Source organism: Triturus cristatus, chromosome 7 (assembly GCF_964204655.1).
Source record: "Triturus cristatus chromosome 7, aTriCri1.1, whole genome shotgun sequence".
Taxonomy (NCBI): domain Eukaryota; kingdom Metazoa; phylum Chordata; class Amphibia; order Caudata; family Salamandridae; genus Triturus; species Triturus cristatus.
Window position 1 is genome coordinate 1,586,614,819 of NC_140590.1, and position 14,355 is coordinate 1,586,629,173.

A 14,355-nucleotide genomic window follows, 5' to 3' on the forward strand; every position below is an offset into this window, starting at 1 on the left:
GAAAGGAAGATTCATAATCCTTCGTTGTGCTTCCGGTCTGAGGCCAGTGAGCCACAACCAGGCTGAAAGTCAGGTGCAAATACCATGAGAATATCCATATGCTTCTAAATCCGATGCATCCGCAGCTGCGCTAATGACCTTGTTTGCAACCAGACCACCTTCCTGCAAAATCTCATGAAAGTCCTGCTTTACTTCCTTGGGCAGCTTTTCAGTGAATCTAGCCAAAGAGACCACAGAGACCTGTCGTACCTCCCTAGAAGTGCAGAGGCACTAGCCACCTTCATGAAGGATGCAGATGTATTGCACATTCTTTTCCCCAGAGAGTCCATGTGCTTCCTCTCCTTCTCAGGAGGGACTGGAGAGGATGTTGCTCCAGGATGTGTTTTCCTGGCTTCTTCCACTATAACAGAGTCCGGTGGTGGATCGGATTGTAGGAACAGTGGATCGTGGTCAGGATCCACTGGTCACTTGTTGACAACCCCTGCAGAGGACCTAATTAAAGGTGACCATGTTGTCGACTGGAGAAACTCTAGCTAGAGGGGTAGCAGATAGGGTTGGTGAGTAGTCTCTCACCGATGACCTTGAGGATGTAGACCATGACGGTGACCTTCGCCTACTTCTTCGTGATCTGGGGGAAAGGCGATATCTCGACTGTTTAAGTGGTGTCCTAGATGTTGAGCTGGAGGAGACCTACAGGCACATGCATCATCATAGGGTTTTGCGATTCCTTAATTGCGATTATTAAGGAATCGCAATTAAGGAATAGCAAAACCCTATGCATGTAGGAATCGCTAAAGAAATAGCACTTCCTTAATTGCGACTAGCAAATTGCGAGTCGCAATTAAGGAATGTCTTCCCATTCATTCCTATGGGCCTCCAGGCCCATAGGAATGAATTAGAGATTGCGAGAGCAATTTGCGAGTACCAGTAGGTACTCGCAAATTGCTCCCGCAATTTCGATGGTGCAAGGGTGTCAAAATGACACCCTATTGCACCCATTTTTTTTTTTTGAAAAACCTTTATTGTGCACATTTACGTCATCTTACAACGCACAGTCACCGTCCAGGTGGCAAAGCAGTTAAGCAAAGTGTACGTTTCCAGATATTAGAACACAGCCATTAAGCCGACAACCCGGGGGTCCGGCGGCGTCGTACAGGGTAACATGCGCACAGAAGGGAGGTGCGTGCGTTGTGAAGGGAGTAGGTGCGTAATGCTGCGTATGTGCTTTTGAATTTTAGTGGTGTCCCAGGTGCATGTTATCAATGGTAGAGGATGGCGCTGTGATCTAGCCCACTCCACGGCTACGCCGGCTGCCACCCAGGCCCCGAGCCAGAGACCCATCGGATGTCTCTGTTGCCCCAGAATGTAAAGGCCTCCGAGTGGCCGAGCGCCAGCAGCGCGCTCAGAGTGTGGGCCGAAGCGCGGCAAGGATAACGCAGTATAGCTCACAGCTACCCATATGGCAGCGCATAGATCTGGCGAGCCTGGTATGCAGCATCGTAGTCCGTATCTATCCCGTGTATGCATGGCAATAGTATGCGCTAAGGTTAAGGTTGTGAACTCAAGTAGGGTGGAGGGGGAGGGGGGGAAAGAAGGGGGGGGGAGATCATTCTGCGGCAGAGCAGGAGGGTCATCATCTGCCAGACTGGGCACAACAGGGCCGCGTAGTGTGCGCGGGGAGTCGCAAATTAGGGGAGGGGAACAAAAGGAAAAGAGGGCTTTCAAGTAGGCTGGAATTCCCCAGTGTCCGTGTCCGCACCCGCCCGCCAGCACCCCCAGGGCGTCGGGGGCAATCAGGGGCATGTAGGGGGGGGGATAAGAGTCGCCCTCCCAGCAGCCCCAGGGCCGTCGCCGCCCCGCCAGCAGAGGTGCGACAGGCCCCAGGGGTTCAGGTTATCCCCCTATCTTGGCAAGCCCTCTGGAATGTCCCAAGGAGATTATCCCAAAGGTGTGCAATGGGGAACTTTCGGAGCCCTGCCGTTTCCTCGCGAAGGAGCACCGCGCTCTCCGCTTGCGCCCAATTAACAAAAGAGGCTCTCCAGTGGCGTACGTGTGGGGGAACGGTTGCCTTCCAGTGCTTGGTAAGCATGCGTTTGGCCGTTATAAGACCCATGTCCCAAAAGCGTGCCTGCACCTTATTTTCTTTTGTGCGCCGATAGAGTCCTAGAATACATGATTCCCATGTATGCGGGAGCCGCCCATCTGCGCCGCGCGCGAGCAGTGTCAGCACCGTTTCCCAGTACGCCTGTATCTCTGGGCAGTGCCATAGCATATGTAAGAGGTCCGCTCCCGGCAATAAGCATCGCGGGCAGGTTGCATCTGTCCTCGCAAAGTATCTGTTAATTTTATCAGGGGTGAGGTATGCGCGTTGTAGGATGTAGTACTGTATAATTTTAAAGCGGGGATTGCGCGGGATGTTCGTCGGGCCGGACAGTATCATTGCCCATTCTTTGTCCGTCCAGTCTCTTCCCCTGTCCGTCGTCCAGCGCTCCCTCAGTGTTGTTGTGGATGGCTGCGAGTGCGCCTGTAGCGCCTGCGCCAGCCAGTGTACGATGTGCGCGCCATGGCCCATAACGTGCAGGTATTGCATGAAGGTATGCATCGGAGGCTCCTCTGTCATGTCACCCCAGGAAGTCGTGAGTGTGTGCAAGAGGGAGGCGTGTAGGAGGAACTGTCCCGCCGGGAGAGTCGTGCCTTCAGCCAAGTTGGCGAACGTGAGCAGTTCGCCATCAGCATATAGATCGCTCAGTGAGTCCGCCTGGTCCCAGCCAGCTAAGTGAGCCTCCGTGAGCGGCCCTGTCGGGCCAGGCATACCCAAGAGCGGCACGCTCGGGGCATAAGGTTTAGTAGCACGCGTGAGACGAAGGCTCCTCAGAAAGCATCTGCGCGCCACTGCCAAGTAGATCTGGGAGGGGCAGGGTGCGCGGGTTATCGGGTGGAATAGCGCATTAATTTGCATTTGTGTCCATGCAGCCATATGTGTGGCAGTATCTTCGAGTTGTTTGCCGCTCAGCCATCCCGCCACCCATTGCATCTGTGCCGCGAGATAGTACAATTCCAGGTTAGGAACCGCCAGGCCCCCCGAGTCTGTGGGCATATATAATTTAGTCAGTGCCACTCGCGGCCTCCCCTTGTTCCAGATGAGGGAGCGGAGCAGCGCCTCTAGGTCGCGAAAGAGCCTGACGAGTACATACAGAGGCATATTCGCGAAGTAGTATAGGAGGCGAGGTAGCACAATCATTTTGGTCAGCGCCACGCGGCTGGGCACGTTAAGGGGTAGGGTGTTCCAAAAGCCAATTTGCGCTCGGACGGAAGCGATCGCTCGGCAGAGGTTCCCTTCCAAGATGTCTGCCGGTGCTCTATATATTCGGATCCCGAGGTATCGGAAAGTGGTGGGATGCCATTGCAGCCTGTCTCCTCCCAGCCGGATGTCACATTCCTGTACGTCTGAGTTAAAGGGGTACGCCCCCGACTTGGCCCAGTTAACTCTCAGGCCCGATATTCCCTCAAAGTTGCGGAAAATGTCAGCGAGGGAGGCAGGGATGGCAGCCATGTCCCTGACGTACAGCAGCAAGTCATCTGCATACAGTGACACTGCGTGCAAGCCGTCCGCCAGCGGGATTCCCCACTCCAGCCCGTGTGCTCTGAGGGTCGTGGCCAGTGGTTCCATGGCCAATGAGAACAGCAGTGGCGATAATGGGCAGCCCTGGCGGGTGCCCCTGCGGACCCGGACGGTGTCCGAGAGGAGGCGGCCCGTGCGGACCCGGACCGTCGGCCTGCCGTAAAGTAGACCAATCATGGTCTGGTATCCCCCCCCCAGTTGATACTTCTCTGTAACCGCCCGCAGGTACGGCCACTCCACGGAATCGAAAGCCTTCTCCAAATCCAATATAAGGCATCCCGCTCTCGGCCACTGTTGCGTAGCGTATTCCTGCACCCGGAAGAGGCGGCGTATGTTGAAGGAAGTGTGGCGTGTGGGGACGAACCCATTTTGGTCGCGGTGTACTAGGGTGGGCACATGGGGGGCCAGTCTCCTAGCCAAAGTAGAAGCCAGGATTTTATAATCTGTGTTCAGGAGTGCCAACGGACGGTAAGAGCCCACCTGTGTGCTATCCTTGCCCGGTTTAAGGATAGAAACTAGTGTGGCCTCATTCAATGTTGGGGGTAGAGCGGCATCTTCCGCTGCCGCGGTGTACATCCTCAGCAGCTCCGGAATGAGGACATCCGAGCCGGCCTTGTACATCTCCGCCGGCAATCCATCCGGGCCCGGCGTTTTGCCATTTGACAGATTAAAGATGGCTTCTCGGAGCTCGTCAGGCTCCAGAGGGGCACCCAGTTCGTCCTGCTGCGCAATAGTTAGTTGCGGCATTGGCAGGGGGGAGAGGTAGTCAGCTATAGCCATAGGAGGGACCGCCAAGCGGGAGCGATACAGCTCTTCATAATGAGCCGTGAAGGCCTCGTGGATACCGAACACCCTATTGCACCCATGTATGTTAACTCTGCACATATGTTGCATACACACATGCTCTAAGGGCATGTGTGTGCGCAACATGAACTTAGAAAAATGCAAATAAGTGCATTTTTCTAAGTTTTCGCAAATTACCATGAAGTCCAGCATCATGGTAATTTGCTCACGCTAATAGCGAAATCGCTATTTTTAAAACTGTAATGCATTGCATTTAAGGAATCTCAATTAGGGATTCCTTAAATGCTATCGCTATTTAAGGAATCGCTATTTTGAGATTCCTTAAATAGCGATTTGTGCATTTGGGATGATGCATCCCAAATGCAAAAATACTGGTCGCAAAGGGGCAGATTCTGAGAATCTGCCCGTTTGCGACCGGTTTTGTGCCTGATGCATGTGCCTGTAAGTTCTGTAGCAGGTGGAGGACTAGCAGAGATTCTGAAGGGAGAATATGTTTGAGAGAAGTCTAAACAAGGACTTCTTGGTTGAAATCTCCAATGTCGAACACTCTGTAGCCATCTTGGATAAAGGTTAACAGGAGGTGTCCATTTCCCAGTAACTGGAGATCCCTACTGCGTGATTTGCATGATGTAATGCCTGGAGAAGAAAATGCTTCCCTTGATGTCGAACGTATTGGACCTCAAAGTTGACCTTGGCTTTCTCAGCACCTCCATTGAAGATGAGGGAGTCCCTGACGACCTGAAGCCTGTCGCCACAGTAGGATCCTTGGCCGGCGAGGATAGTCTATACTTCTCTGGATTGACTGCGGAAACGTCTCTCGATGTTCAACGCCGGACTGGAGCCAGCGACACCGACTGTGACACTCTCGATGTCTACCCCCTGTGCGACTGCGGCAGGATCTTCGACGGCGACCGCCTATGTCACTGCGGCGGAGTCCTCGTTGTCGACCGCGTGTGTGATTACGGCAGGGTCCATGACGTCGACACTCTCGATGCCGGCCATACTTGCTGCAACGGCGGCGGAGATCTGGACTTCAACAGTTGCATCGACATCGGTGAATGACGACACTGGAGTTTCTTCGATGTTGACCCAAGCTTTGACGTCGACTTACGCTTTTCCGGTCGGACATACTCCGAGCCCGAAGTAATATGTCTTGACGTTGACTTGCCTTTTGATGGCGGAGAATCTGACCACTACGACAGCGATCTGTCCCTCGACGTCGTCACATTACGTGTATGTTTTTCTGACATCAACCATGATGCTGAAGGGGAACAGTCAGGTATCTGTTTCCTTTTTTATACTTGAGAAGCAGAGCAATGTCGTTTCTTCACTGATCTGTGTTTTACCTTAAGGAGAGCTCCTTAAACCATGACTGCTCCCAAGGCCACTTTGTGGTCATTTTCCTCTCTCCAGCAAGGCATGTAGCGTTATCTTCTCTCTGTCTCTAAGTGTTCTCTTAGAAAATTGCTGACAATAATAACATTTCTTTGGATTGTGTGAGGATGGCAAACATACAGACAGAATGTGGGTCAGACTTTGCCATCTTCTTCCCACAGGAGGGACATTTATTCGACAATGCTGGCATTTATGACAGAATTTGTTTTCAAATTTATCAGAAAACACCTAAGAAAGTTACCAGCATTCAAAAAATGTCAAATGAAGGCAGACAAAATTATCAGAAAACCAATTTCTGACTACAACAATCAAAAATTGATGAGCTCAATGCTCCTGGATACTCACAGAAGGAGCCCTAAAAAAGAACTGACATAACTGTCACCTGTGGTGCATGATGGGAGCAGGGAGATCTTGGAGGTCTTATAGGCCAGTTTATTACTGTTATGGTTTAATCTATGTAGCCTAAGGGCTAATTGCCTGCTATTACTTGCATTTTTATTTGAAAATAAAAGGCTGTCGGAACACTAGATCAGTGCATGTTCTTTGTTACAGAAATGCTATATAAACTTATTTTTATTTTAAATGAAAAATCCAATGCAATTTTGGCATCTTTGCCTGTTGAATGATGTTAGGCTGCATGTTTATGTATATGTATATACATGTATATATGCATGTTTGAAGGTACTACGAACATGTGTTTTGGCTAAACATACATATATATATATGTATTTTGTATATGCTCCAGGGTCCCCGCATGTGGGCGGGACTATTCAGTGCTTATGACTTATGATGACTATCCCCTAGAAGAGAAAGAGCATAAAGATTATCCTTCAGAGTGCCCAAAGCAGAGGCCTGCTGGGCAAAGGTAAGAATGAAGAGCAAAATATCAGAAAGGGAGGCAGAAAGTGGATCAATGGACTTTTCTGGACAACAGGATACCAATCGCTTGCAATGGCACGTGCATACCGTCTTGGTGGAGGAACGCCAGGCTGCCAGAGTAATATTGCAGACTTCGGGAGTGAGATCGAAAACTATCAGCTGCCACTGCTCAATCTCCATGCAAGAAGGCAGAGAGTTGACAGGTTCGAGTGGAGGACCCTCCCATGCTGCTTAGACAGAGGATCCTCCCAAAGGGGCAGCCTGATTGGAGGATCGAGGGCCATGCTCAGTAGCTCGGGATACCAAACTCTCTGTACCCAGTCTGGAGCCACAAGGATGACTTGGGCCCAGTCGTTCCTGATCTTTTTGAGAACTCTGGGCATGAGTGTTATGGGTGGAAAGGAGTACAGGATGCCTGAGCTCCACTCGAAATGAAAGGTGTCTCTGAGCAAGAGCTGCCTTGGGAACATCAGTACGCAAAACCTCTGACATTGCATGTTCTCGGCAGAGGTGAAGAGATCTAACCAAGGCTCTCCTCACTGCTGACCTTGTGGCACCTCTGCTTGGAGACGGCATTCATGATCTGCTAAGCATCGACAGCTGAGTTCGTCCACCCTGGCATTCAGGGAACCAGCCAGGTTTTGAGACACCAGGGAAATGCCCTACTGTTCGTACCATGTCCAGAGATGCAGGGCATTTTAACAAAAAGGGTCAGGGAAGGGGAAGGGAGAGGGGTATGCCTCTGACCCAATCAAGTTATCCACCACTACAAGTCCTTCACAGTCCTCACGGAAATTTGGACCAGATCAGAAAGACTCCCCTGATGCTGCGCCCACTAGAACTTCAGGTCCCACTGCAGAGCCCGCATATCCCATCTGGAACGTGTGACCAACAGGATGCAGGAGGCCATGAGTCCCAGCAGCCTCAGAGTCAGTTTCATGGAAATCTAAGATAAAGGCTGAAACATCGGTATCATAGACTGAATATCCCGGACTTGCTGCTCGGGAGGATAAGCCTAAAACTGCACTGTGTCCAGAACAGTTCAGATGAAAGGGATCATCTGAGAGGGAGTCAGGTTGGACTTCAGCACATTGATAGAGAACCCCAGCTAATGCAGGCGGTTCGCCGTAGCCTGGAGGTGGGAGACAACAGTCTCAAAATCCAGTGATCAAGATAGGGGAAGACAGGCACTCCTGATCTCTGCAGATGAGCTGCAACCACCATCATCAGTTTTGTGAACACCCAAGGGGCTCTGGTAAGGCCAGAAGGGAGCACAGTTAACTGAAAGTGATCATGGTCTACCATGAACCACATATAATGCCTGTGGGCAGGCAGGATGGGGATCTGGAAGTAAGTGTTCTGCATTCCAACCAGTCCTACCATCCACTCTACTGGAACCAGGGCAGACAAGACCTGAGTTAGCATCAGCATCTTGAATTTCTCAACAAAGGTCCTTGTGCTTTTTGGGGACCAGAAAGTAGAGGGAATAACCCCCACAGTCTACTTCGGGCCCCGGAACCCTCTCTTTGACTCCCTTGGCCAAGAGAGCCATGACTTCCTCGCAAAGCGAGGACAATTGATCCTCCATCAGCCGGTCGTAAGCTGGAGGCAGGGATGGCCTTGAAGGGGAGGGAGTAGCCCCTTCGGACGATTTGCAGGACCCACCTGTTGGATGTTATGGACTGCCAGTGGTGGAGGTGATGGCGGAACCTACAGCCAACTGGACGCCCATGATATAAAAGGGCAAGATTAGGAAGGTTTGGAGGCTGCAGCTGGCAGGGGGGGGGTGGCTGGACCAGATCACTGGCTACCCCACCCACAAAGCCGTAATGAACCCCGCCCTCATTCCATGTAGAGGTTGGGAATCTTTTGCAGCTCGGAGGCTGGGATAGGGTTGGAGCGGTTGAAAACCCCTTCAGTAGCCACGAAATAAGCGAAAGACAGACAATGGATGATGTGGGGCACCTGACTGGCCCAAGGACTTGGCCATAGCCGGCGAGACCTATAAGCACTCCGGCGCCAAGTCTGCCTTGTCTCTAAAGAAACAAGTGCCATTAAAGGGCATGTCCATAAGGGAATCATGGACATCACCTGAGAAGCCTGTAATTTTTAGCCAGGTGTGGCGCCTCAGGGCCACCGTGGAGGAAACCACTCAGCCCAGCGAGTCGGCCGTGTTGAGACCACAATGGATCGTGAACTTTGCTGCGCCTCTACCGTCTTTAACAGCTTGGGAGAGGATGACCCATGCCTCCTCTGGGACCTGTGGCAACACTTGCACAACCACATCCCACAGCATGTGAGAATAGCATCCCAATAGGCATGAGGTGTTCACAGATTGCAATGCCAGGGTGGTGGAAGAAAACATTTTCTTCCTCAAGTAGTCCAGTCTCTTGGATTCCCTGTCTGGGGGTGTGGTGGGATATGCACCCTGGGATGTGGAAGCTTGTACCACCAAGCTCTCCAGAGTAGGGTGTTGGGTGAGGACGTTTGAGTCCCCAAGAGTGAGTCGGTGGCGAAGGACCATGCTCCGATTCACAGGAGCCTCTGTACTGGGTTTGGACCAGGTTCCAAGAAGGACATCAGTGAGGGCCTCATAGAATGGGAGATGGGGTTCTTAGGAGGAGAACACTTCCGGTTGCAGCACCTCAGTCAAGAGATTAGTCTTGACAGCCTCCCTGAGCAGTTGAAGGCAAAGGACCGCAGCCGCTCTCCGCACCACCATAGCATAAGAAGCTCCCTCCTCCGTTGTCACGGAAGGGAGAGAAAGCATGCCCGGATCTGCAGAGGTATCCAGTCTGCTGGCATCACCCAATTCCTCACACCAGTCCATTTGAGGATCGTATGGCTGATATTCTAGAGGGTCCAACGATGCCTCCCACTCCTCCCTGAGGCCTGGCCCATAGGAATAGGGCTTAGGATCTGATCAAGGTCCTGTAGGTCCTGCTTGCATTGGCTGTGGCTTCAGGGTATGAAGTTCCAGCTCCGTGTCGGATTCATGAATGATAATGGGGCTGGCACTGCAGGTGGGCGCTGGCGGTACCAGGAGCATTGGCATTAGCACCGGCATTGGCGAAGGTTGAAGTGGTCCAACCGGTGCCAATTCTGATCCATCATCGGATCCACAGGGCCCACTGGAGCTAATGCCGGAGCTGCCGGAACAGAACCAGATGGGTCCCCCCACCGACCCTGCAGAGCACAAAGGGTCCTTGACAGGGTCGGGCCACCCAAATATAAGACCCTGGTCCTCATAAGACTATCTAAGTTGGGCAGGGATTTCTCCAGCTCCCGGATATTTGGGGAGGAGAGGAGCTCACCTAGGCACAGGCTCCAAAGAACCAGGCCTTGAATGCCGATGCTCCTTCTTTCCGTCGGCTGGCAGCATGAGAAGTCAAAGAGCACTTTGACTTCTTACTCTTCTTCTTGTGCCTCTTACCTGATTATGCCGATGATCTTGAATGGGATGAAGAGGACTTCGGACTCCATGAATGATTCTGGGACAATCCTCTCGACTGGGACCTTGACGTCCGGGGAGTCCTATGCTGGGCTGCTAGCAGCTTCAGGAATCACCCCTTCGAAGCCTTCGCCGCCATAGCCTGGCAATCAGAGCATGACTTTCTGTTGTGTCATGCTCCAAAAAATGACAGACGGGTAGCTCTTCTCCAGATCAGCGCTTGCTGGTGCGGAAAGTAAAAAACTGATGTCAGCGTGCCTGGGTGGCGCCTATATAGGTATCACGATGTCAATCCTGCACAGACAATGGCAACGACGGGCATGGAGCCGATCAATGCCATTTACCGGCGTGAAGAGGTACTGCGCAAACAACTTCTGGATCCAGTCTGATGCCTATGAAATTCAAAGGGAAGGAATATGCAGCTAGAAGTCTCTATCAGATATGTAAAATACAGTTTACACCATAATAACAACTAATAAGATCCTTGTCAAGTCAGTGCATTGCTTTATAAAAGAAAAGTATTTTAATACACACAAGAAACATATACTATGTATAAAACTAAGGTACATAGTGAAAAACAGAAGTCTCTACAACCCTCTGGACCAGAGTTCTGACCTCAAATGGTATTATGCACCTGAATGGTAAGCGCTATAAAAACAGTTAACATCACATTATACAGACCAGTTGTACAGGTTTACTCTTAGAAGTTATATCAATGGTACCATTACTTGTATTGCAGTGATATAGTTTCACCACTTAATATGAATTCTAATGCTCCTGGTCTACACCATCCAACCACCCAAAGCAACAGATGTGCCCACCCCTCCTTGGAAAGGAGACTGCCCTGGTGGTGTCAAAGGTCTGGTTAGGAGTGCCGGCTGTCTTGGCCAGACTTTTATCATTCTTTGGGTGACAGACTAATCCATCAGGAAGTCTGTTACTTTTCAATCTAAGTGCCCCTCTAACCTGGAGCATATTCTCAGCATGTTTATTGCATGGTCTGTCCATGTGAGGAGGGCTCCTTCCCAGCCTCTAGGTTCCTGTCTGGTCCATCCCCCAAAGAGGAAATTTAATTAACTCCAGAACAGTAGGCCCGGAACTTCACCCAGTAAAAACAGAGGGATGACGTGGATTTTGGTGCTCTCTGCACCAAACTCCATGTCCTAGTATTTACTGGGCCTTGACACTCATTAAAGCACCTACTGGATTCTTGATGCCCTGACACAAGTACAGGAATGTTTAACACATTGATAAAAAATAATGTAGGTAAGATTTAGTGATAAGAACCAACCTGCTGATAACATGGAGCGAGCCGCCTTCATCAGGAATTGGTCTAGTTGTTGAAAACTTTTGTAGATGTCAGAACACAAATGCCTGTCCTGAGCTCGAACTTTGGAGTCTTTAGAGTCTGCTGAGTCATTGCCGAACAGGGTGAGGAAGCCAGCTCTGTGAGAGACCACAAAATGTTACTTGTTAGATAAAGCAAGTGGATTGGATGTCTGATACATAACAGCCTTAGCCCACCACACGTATCAGCGCATAGTCCGATAATTCACCTAAACGGCACCATCAGTACGGTTCCACTTTTGCCACATTTTTCCGCTAGTTATGCACATCACTACCGGCAAATATGTACTTATGTGATTTATGCAATTATGCTAAGACTCTCCTCTGTATGTTTGTTTGTCATACATGTTGTATGTCCAGTAATGCTTGGAGAGGGAATCCCCCTCCCACACGTAGGGCACCTTAGCACGTGCAACACATTTTAGACCACACACTCACTATAAGTATAGAACGCACCTTCACAGAACTTTCGGTCCTGTAGAAAGCCAGTTTTAAAGAAAGGCCTGGCTGAAACATGTAGACCACACACCGGATGTAGGAGTTCTTAATATTCACTCCACCAACATCCATTGCCTTGATTTTAACGCTAACAGAGTCCCAGATATTAAAAGTTAACACCCTCGGGCACTGGGACCACTGTATAGCTTTTAAATTTTCACTTTCACGTCACCAACACTGCACACTAGCAAAATACCAGCTCCGCTGTAATACAGTCGTTGAAGCACACCCGGGACATATTCGGTGTCACTGGGTGGGCCCGATGATGAAGCATGCCACCAACTAGGATGGTGGGTGAGGGCTTCATAAAGGAATTAAATGGTTTCCCCCTTCCCCATACAGTCCTGAGTCCTGTATCAGTCACAAATAGGCTAGTCATTTTTAATTACATATAATAAACCTTGGCATATGGACTAGCTACCTAGTCCTCTCCCTCTCCTTTATAATTGAATAATGATACATAACAGGCACATGCGTTTGGATATGAGAAATGTTGTGAGGTAAACATTAGCAGTGTATTGGTGGTTATCCTACTGCAAGCTGAAAGCATGCATCTTAAACAGCAGAAGTTGCAGACTTAAACATCTGGGAGATAGGAAAATTGAAAGCATTTAATATTCTTTGCTGCGCAATGTAATAGTTTTTCATTTAGGAATGCTTCGCAGAGGTGGAGGAATCTCTTAGTAGATTGAGAGATTTTCTGATAGGGTAGTTCACCTCAGCAGGATCGATTGGCCTGTACGGCACTTCAGCAGTGCCAGAAGAGTTGGTCTCGTAGGCTAGTGTGCAAGTTGTTTTTTGGCTGGTTTTGGGCCTCCTTTCAGGGCCGGACTGGGATCCGAAACCGGCCCTGGCAAACTGCTTGGCCGACCCCCATGGGAAGGCTGAGGGGTAAGTTTGAGCTGTTTTGGCCGATTTTGTTACCGGGGGCTGATATTGCTGGCCTCCGGTAACAAAAACGGCCCCCCAGGGGCCCAAAACTGGACCCCACCCTGGCTGCCCACCAGGGAAATGTCCGGTGCTCGCTACTGCCTGTCCAGCCTTGCCTCCATTATGGCCTGGTGGGCCTTTTTTTTACTGTTGATCTCCCTGACATTACAACTAATAGTGCCTGCAGCAAACACAAATGCATGCAGTCCCTATACCGTGCAACCGTGCAAAACACCTATACAGCATGTAGGACTCTTTTTGCTGTAGTCCAACATTATACCATGCCATCATTGTTATATACATATTAACTAATGCCATTAATAAAAAATGCATAAAATCACCTCAAAAAGCCACCTTCATCACCAATAGCTTTGGTTCTAACCAAAAGACCAAATTACATTTCAAAAGTGAATGAAAAACAAATAAAAACAACATCTTACCTTCATGTCCTTTAAACAAAATCTCATCCAAATATAAACCAAGTTGAGTATCAATATAGTAATTAGGGGTCCTAAGGAGAATATATGTATACAACAATGATGGTATAATGTTGGACTATTTTTCCTCTCCTTTACGAAGTGTCTTTTCAGTTATTACATGACTTTGATGTACTTGATAGTCAGTGGGGCGTTGTAACCGATATACATTTTGTAGTAAGCTTCACACTAGTATGAGGTCCCTACCAGGTCCGGTACAACTTGGGCATAACGGGTGAATCATCATTCGGGTTTTTCTATATTGAGTCGTAGGGTTTGATGGCCTGCCTGAGGTCCGTCTATTAGACTCTTGTGTACTTTTTTATTTAGAACCAAATCCTTCGAAAAAACCTGATACTTATTGAATGATAACTCTTGAGGATCCCAAAGATTGTTGGATACCGTTTGAGTGAAACTGGATATAGAAACTTTAGGTGAGAGTACTATCTTTTCCTCTTTGATGTATACTTAGTTAGACACATACTAGGGGTGGGTGGAATTTGCGAAAGTGACTTTCGCAAATTATCGCGAAAATGTTAAAAATCTCCACAAACACGCAGAAATATCGTGAAGATGCGGAAGTTTTTTCCCCGCCCGTTCACGGTATTTTCTGCGTGGTCGCGGCTCGCCAACTTACCCATGCGGTTGCTCGCGGGCGCGGCCATCTTGTTTTCACTCTTCTCGCGGTGCATGATCGCGAGAAGAAAGACGTGATCGCGCGACCAATGACATTACTGTGGGCGCGAACTGTCGCGAGACAGCGCAAATGGCTACCAACAATCCAACATCTCGTGGAGAACGCGACCGGATCGGGAAAACTTGTCGGCGAACGCGGGGATTCAGGTAAGGCGATCGCGCGAGAATGTATTATTTTACAGCGCGAGCAAGAGCAAATTATCGCTAAGCTGCGGAATGCGGAAATTTTGACATTTTCGCGCTCTCCGCGGAACGCG

At 49.8% G+C, this 14,355-nt stretch overlaps 1 protein-coding gene across 1 annotated transcript in view; it reads right to left on the minus strand.

Annotated features, from left to right (window-relative positions):
• PTGIS (prostaglandin I2 synthase) overlaps window positions 1–14,355 on the minus strand; it is a 1,212,186-nt gene that overhangs the window by 751,273 nt on the left and 446,558 nt on the right. The window contains exon 5 of the mRNA XM_085619439.1: window positions 11,443–11,597. Within this exon, the coding sequence (XP_085475565.1) occupies window positions 11,443–11,597 (155 nt within the window). The remainder of the gene's footprint in view (window positions 1–11,442; window positions 11,598–14,355) is intronic.